This window comes from Glandiceps talaboti, chromosome 7 (genome assembly GCF_964340395.1).
Source record: "Glandiceps talaboti chromosome 7, keGlaTala1.1, whole genome shotgun sequence".
In the NCBI taxonomy this organism is placed as follows: domain Eukaryota; kingdom Metazoa; phylum Hemichordata; class Enteropneusta; family Spengelidae; genus Glandiceps; species Glandiceps talaboti.
This window is the reverse complement of record NC_135555.1, coordinates 21,992,351-22,000,224: the sequence shown is the minus strand read 5'-3', so window position 1 is coordinate 22,000,224 and position 7,874 is coordinate 21,992,351. Positions and strand designations below refer to the sequence as shown.

Sequence of the window (7,874 nt, the reverse complement as noted above, 5' to 3'; positions counted from 1 at the left end):
AGTATTATAGCGGAATTATTTTTACATCAAATTTAGACCAAGACATCCCCAGTGAGAATGAAATCATTCTATCAAAGTAGGACACTACATGTATGTAGTATTCAGGTTTAGGCAAAAAAAAAAATGTTAAGTTGTTTTTTTTCTGGCATGCATCACTTAAATACCCAATGTCAGTTGTTTTGTGTGTGTGTGCTTGTCCAACTCATGCTGTCTGTAGATCTGAGGGGGAAAACAAAAATAACCCTCCCTACTTCAGTGAAGACAACTGCAGAGCCAATCATGAACAAGCAAATGACATCTGCCGCCATATACACACTTGCTCTAAAGTACTAAATAAAAAGAACAGTAACTGTCATAAATAGTAGACTGAGTGACTGAGGTTTGTTGAGAATAAAAAAAAAAGTTGCATTGTCACACCACTTTAGACAAAATGTTCTGACCAGAAACAATTTTTTTATGGCCTTACACTAAATAATGTTTCAGAAAATATAATGTATCTGTTTGTTGTAGGGTTCCATCTACATTTCCAAGTTGTTGATTGGATTCTATTGGTTTTGTTTCCAACAAACATAATGCTAGCCCTAGTTATTTCTGTCTTTCTCATTACCTAATTCACCATAGATTTCTTCAATCTAGCAATATAATAAAATTAAAATAATGCCCTCTATGGCAGGAAAAGAAAAATTCACAGTATCACTGATGCCAGTGATGGTAAGAATATGAACCTACTAAGGCATATCTGGGTGAAAATTATCATTTATCGCTGAAATTTGGGAAACAAATGGTTTATAGATTCCTTATGACTTTACTTATCATTTCTACGGTATCTAGACTGGTAAAATATGATTATGAAATAAAAGTATTATGAAAATGTACAAATACACTTTTTCAAAAACAACAACCAACCATCCCATCCTTTTTCAGGTATTATGAAGCAGAATCATAGAATGAAATAGGGCTGCCCTAATGTGTAACATAGAATGAAATAGGGCTGCCCTAATGTGTAACATTGAATGACATAGGGCTGCCCTAATGTGTAACATTGAATGAAACAGGGCCGCCCTAATGTGTAACATAGAATTAAATTTGGGCCGCCCTAATGTGTAACATAGAATGAAATAGGGCTGCCCTAATGTGTAACATTGAATAAAATAGGGCCGTCCTAATGTGTAACATAGAATGAAATAGGGCTGCCCTAATGTGTAACATAGAATGAAATAGGGCTGCCCTAATGTGTAACATTGAATAAAATAGGGCCGCCCTAATGTGTAACATTGAATGAAATAGGGCTGCCCTAATGTGTAACATAGAATGAAATAGGGCTGCCCCAATGTGTAACATTGAATGACATAGGGCTGCCCTAATGTGTAACATTGAATGAAACAGGGCCGCCCTAATGTGTAACATAGAATTAAATAGGGCTGCCCTAATGTGTAACATAGAATGAAATAGGACTGCCCTAATGTGTAACATAGAATAAAATAGGGGTGCCCTAATATGTAAAATAGAATGAAATAGGGCTGCCCTAATGTGTAACATAGCTTGAAATAGGGCTGCCCTAATGTGTAACATAGAATGAAATAGGGCTGCCCTAATGTGTAACATTGAATAAAATAGGGCCGTCCTAATGTGTAACATTGAATGAAATAGGGCTGCCCTAATGTGTAACATAGAATGAAATAGGGCTGCCCTAATGTGTAACATTGAATGACATAGGGCTGCCCTAATGTGTAACATTGAATGAAACAGGGCCGCCCTAATGTGTAACATAGAATTAAATTTGGGCCGCCCTAATGTGTAACATAGAATGAAATAGGGCTGCCCTAATGTGTAACATTGAATAAAATAGGGCCGCCCTAATGTGTAACATAGAATGAAATAGGGCTGCCCTAATGTGTAACATAGAATGAAATAGGGCTGCCCTAATGTGTAACATTGAATAAAATAGGGCCGCCCTAATGTGTAACATTGAATGAAATAGGGCTGCCCTAATGTGTAACATAGAATGAAATAGGGCTGCCCTAATGTGTAACATTGAATGACATAGGGCTGCCCTAATGTGTAACATTGAATGAAACAGGGCCACCCTAATGTGTAACATAGATTTAAATAGGGCTGCCCTAATGTGTAACATAGAATGAAATAGGGCTGCCCTAATGTGTAACATAGAATTAAATAGGGGTGCCCTAATATGTAAAATAGAATGAAATAGGGCTGCCCTAATGTGTAACATAGCTTGAAATAGGGCTGCCCTAATGTGTAACATAGAATAAAATAGGGCTGCCCTAATGTGTAACATTGAATGAAATAGGGCCGCCCTAATGTGTAACATAGAATGAAATAGGGCTGCCCTAATATGTAAAATAGAATGAAATAGGGGTGCCCTAATGTGTAACATTGAATGAAATAGGGCTGCCCTAATGTGTAACATAGAATGAAATAGGGCTGCCCTAATGTGTAACATAGAATTAAATAGGGGTGCCCTAATATGTAAAATAGAATGAAATAGGGCTGCCCTAATGTGTAACATAGAATGAAATAGGGCTGCCCTAATGTGTAACATAGAATGAAAAAGGGCTGCCCTAATGTGTAACATAGAATTAAATAGGGGTGCCCTAATATGTAAAATAGAATGAAATAGGGCTGCCCTAATGTGTAACATAGCTTGAAATAGGGCTACCCTAATGTGTAACATAGAATTAAATAGGGCTGCCCTAATATGTAAAATAGAATGAAATAGGGCTGCCCTAATGTGTAACATAGAATGAAATAGGGCTGCCCTAATGTGTAACATAGAATTAAATAGGGCTGCCCTAATATGTAAAATAGAATGAAATAGGGCTGCCCTAATGTGTAACATAGCTTGAAATAGGGCTGCCCTAATGTGTAACATAGAATTAAATAGGGCTGCCCTAATATGTAAAATAGAATGAAATAGGGCTGCCCTAATGTGTAACATAGCTTGAAATAGGGCTGCCCTAATGTGTAACATAGAATTAAATAGGGCTGCCCTAATGTGTAACATTGAATAAAATAGGGCCGTCCTAATGTGTAACATTGAATGAAATAGGGCTGCCCTAATGTGTAACATAGAATGAAATAGGGCTGCCCTAATGTGTAACATTGAATGACATAGGGCTGCCCTAATGTGTAACATTGAATGAAACAGGGCCGCCCTAATGTGTAACATAGAATTAAATTTGGGCCGCCCTAATGTGTAACATAGAATGAAATAGGGCTGCCCTAATGTGTAACATTGAATAAAATAGGGCCGCCCTAATGTGTAACATAGAATGAAATAGGGCTGCCCTAATGTGTAACATAGAATGAAATAGGGCTGCCCTAATGTGTAACATTGAATAAAATAGGGCCGCCCTAATGTGTAACATTGAATGAAATAGGGCTGCCCTAATGTGTAACATAGAATTAAATAGGGCTGCCCTAATGTGTAACATTGAATGACATAGGGCTGCCCTAATGTGTAACATTGAATGAAACAGGGCCGCCCTAATGTGTAACATAGAATTAAATAGGGCTGCCCTAATGTGTAACATAGAATGAAATAGGGCTGCCCTAATGTGTAACATAGAATTAAATAGGGGTGCCCTAATATGTAAAATAGAATGAAATAGGGCTGCCCTAATGTGTAACAGCTTGAAATAGGGCTGCCCTAATGTGTAACATAGAATGAAATAGGGCTGCCCTAATGTGTAACATTGAATGAAATAGGGCCGCCCTAATATGTAACATAGAATGAAATAGGGCTGCCCTAATATGTAAAATAGAATGAAATAGGGGTGCCCTAATGTGTAACATTGAATGAAATAGGGCTGCCCTAATGTGTAACATAGAATGAAATAGGGCTGCCCTAATGTGTAACATAGAATTAAATAGGGGTGCCCTAATATGTAAAATAGAATGAAATAGGGCTGCCCTAATGTGTAACATAGAATGAAATAGGGCTGCCCTAATGTGTAACATAGAATGAAATAGGGCTGCCCTAATGTGTAACATAGAATTAAATAGGGGTGCCCTAATATGTAAAATAGAATGAAATAGGGCTGCCCTAATGTGTAACATAGCTTGAAATAGGGCTACCCTAATGTGTAACATAGAATTAAATAGGGCTGCCCTAATATGTAAAATAGAATGAAATAGGGCTGCCCTAATGTGTAACATAGAATGAAATAGGGCTGCCCTAATGTGTAACATAGAATGAAATAGGGCTGCCCTAATGTGTAACATAGAATTAAATAGGGGTGCCCTAATATGTAAAATAGAATGAAATAGGGCTGCCCTAATGTGTAACATAGCTTGAAATAGGGCTGCCCTAATGTGTAACATAGAATTAAATAGGGCTGCCCTAATATGTAAAATAGAATGAAATAGGGCTGCCCTAATGTGTAACATAGCTTGAAATAGGGCTGCCCTAATGTGTAACATAGAATTAAATAGGGCTGCCCTAATATGTATTATCATTTGTCTGTTGTGACATAGCCACATGTGTGACGTTATTGTGAAATCTTATGAGCTATACAAAAACATACATACCAGCAATACAAATATACAATATATGTTTAGATTAATTTTTTATAATATATTTTCAAAATATAATGTCAGGGGACTAGGTTTTATCTAGTCACTGTTAAAAAAGTTGTGTAAAATTTGCACACATTCTAAGGTCAAATGATTCATTAGCCATGTACAATTTTAGGGAGTATCATATTGCCCAGTACACTATTTCCAAAATGCATGTGATTTATCTTTTTGAGTTCAAGTATTGATTTCACCTTAAATACACAAATTTCATCTTCAAAGTTGTGAAAATAAGATACAAGATACTGTGTGGTACTGTAAAGGATTGAGTCCTTCACATTGCAACCATTATCCTACCAGGTCCCCACTTATACATTTGGGTTAACTTGTAAACAATCTTGGTCTACATCTTGTCCAAGGGCTGTAGTCATACTGAATTAAATGCTTGTGAAATGGCTCAACTGACAAGTTTGCAGAATCTCAGCTGGCCACACTAACCAACCAACCATATCTTGACTCCAGAAAAGTCAATAAACATGACTTGACAAATATGCCATAGAGGGCGCTCTTTACTTGACATGATATTGTGTACTCTATTTTTTAATCCAGATATGTTTTCATTTCCATTCCAGTAATGGTAGAGTGTTTGATAGAAGGAAAGATGAAATGATTTTATACCAAGATGTGAAGTCTATCCTGCAACTAATAGAGGCTAAAGGGATTCAAATAGCTGCTGCTTCAAGGTATTTTATCTTATGGTATAATAGTGAATAATAACGATAATAAGAAGAATCATTATTCATCCAATTAAATAAAGAAATTTGTTGAATGGTTACCACGGATTAGCGCCCTAATGCCCTAGTATTGAAAAGCAGGAGGAAACCGAAGTACCCGGGGAAAACCTGCATTGTTTGGCAGAGTCAAACTGAGCATCACCCTTCTTACATACAGACATGGTTAAATTTTAATCTTACCCAGCCAACACCTGGCGGGTTCGAACCCAGACTGTAGGGTTAAGAGGTGTACAAACTAACCACTCGACCACTGGCAACCCATAATTGGAGACTGTTGTAATAATATAGTGATATTATTATTATTATTATTATTAGACTTTATTTAATCTCGATAGACTGTTGAGCCAGTGGCTCTTCTCACACAGTGTCGAGAAAAACATTAAAATATTATATACAATATATACATTAAATACTGCACACATCAAATGAGGACAAAACAAGCAAAAATATAATAGGTACAATAACAAAATAGACGAACATCAACAATACACAACTGAAATTATGAATCACTTGAAATTGAAAAATGATATTTACATTTGCTTTTAAAAGCCTGCAGTAAGGGACATGATTTTAAGTCAAGTGGCAAACTGTTCCATATTTTTACACCACTGTAGGTAAAACTTTTCTTAAAAAACTTGGTTCTATGTTTTGAAATGTATAAATCTTCCCTGGCAGCAGATCTAGTATTCCGACTATGAACATTGTGTATCCTTTTAAAAACATTCAAATAATCCGGTGCTAAATTGTTTTGTACTTTATACATTAAAATTGACTCATTATATAAAACCCGTTTTCTGAATGGTGTCCAATGCAATGTATGGAATAAAACATCACTAGAAGTATTATAATCACAATCTAAAGTATTTATTATCAGAACTATGTATACTGTTCTAGTTGATAACAATCACATATATTACTGTGGAAAATGTGCTATCGGCTAACTAAGATAGACAAACTGTGGAAAATGTGCTATCGGCTAACTAAGATAGACAAACTGTGGAAAATGTGCTATCGGCTAACTAAGATAGACAAACTGTGGAAAATGTGCTATCGGCTAACTAAGATAGACAAACTGTGGAAAATGTGCTATCGGCTAACTAAGATAGACACAAACTAAACCTATTCTTGCATGTGGTAGATTACACAAGTGGATGACAGCAGTGCCTTGGCTATGTGGATACAATCACCTTGTAATCAAGATAGTGCAAACACTGAATGAGGTTGACTGTGTGGTGACTAGAGGAAAACTTGCTATCAGAAATGCCACCCTACTTTGAGTGTAATCACATCAATTAATAGCTTATATCAACATGTAATAACATTAGTTTTACTTTTTGTATGTGTGTTAGCATGCCGATAGTTGATCTTCCATTGTTGTATGTTCTTTTTGAATATTTTTTTATAGAACAGAAACTCCTCCTGAAGCCAAAACATTATTGAAGTTGTTCGATATTGACCAGTATTTTAACTACAAAGAAATCTACCCTGGCTGTAAGAAAACACATTTTGGAAAGTAAGTTGTTTTCCTTGTCTTTCATTTGAAGATAAACAAAAAAGTTTTCAAATGAAATAACATTTTAATGAACTAGTCATAATGTTGCAGGGTCTTTTTTTGATAAAATTTGATACTATTAGTTTGTAGCTTTGTCAGAGTTTTTTGCATTTGACAGCTAAGCAGGTGCCACCAAACCAGAAAGACCAAGCACCATGTTTTTTTACATCTCACACAACATGGTTTTTTTGTTATGAATGACACATACAAAATACAGACACTAGCCCCATCTACACGGCACTAAAAATCCTACCTGAGGTAGGATTCGGGATAGTTTGAAGCCTGTGTAGACGCAAACGCGTCCTGAAACCGTCCTGAAACTGTCCTGACTTAGGACACCTTTGAGAGGTTTCCTGAAACCCTCCTGACTTCGTCCTATGTACTGTCAGGACGGAATGCGCGACATCTACGCCGCAACCTTCATATGTGCAGACACAAACCTATTCTACCTCAGGTAGGACTTGGGACTGCCTCAGGTAGGACGACCTACGTGTAGATGGGGCTAATATGTTGAAGATCATGGCTCTCTCGTTTGGTGGTGCGCCCCAACGGCGAATGCAATAGCTGTTACCAGGGATATTGTTACCATCGCTTCTATTTCCTCTTTCATCGCTGTATTTTAATAATAAAACTACACTGGATTATTCCAATTAATGATGGAAACTTAAGACCAACAACAAATTTTCATGACGTCACATTTTGTTTATATGCATACCCAACTATAACCATTTCTAGACTAATCACTACCAGACTACACAGGAATACCATACAGGGAAAATGAAAACTTCTACATGTAATATATTGTTACACAGTACACATATTATTAACCAAAATTGGTGTACAAGTACTGAAATGTTGACAGCATGTAAAAAAGTATCTACCTATGCAGATTTGAATATATTATCTAGTTGAGGTGGTATATACAGCTCATGATAAATATCATAACAATGAAAATATATACAATAATGTATACTTGAGTTGGCACATAATCT

The 7,874-nt window shown here is 36.3% G+C and overlaps 1 protein-coding gene across 1 annotated transcript in view; it reads left to right on the top strand.

Annotated features, from left to right (window-relative positions):
• LOC144438094 (magnesium-dependent phosphatase 1-like) overlaps positions 1-6,847 on the top strand; it is a 27,052-nt gene extending 20,205 nt beyond the window's left edge. The window contains exons 5-6 of the mRNA XM_078127123.1: positions 5,169-5,279; positions 6,736-6,847. Of these exons, the coding sequence (XP_077983249.1) occupies positions 5,169-5,279; positions 6,736-6,847 (223 nt within the window). The remainder of the gene's footprint in view (positions 1-5,168; positions 5,280-6,735) is intronic.
• Positions 6,848-7,874: the final 1,027 nt, after the last annotated feature.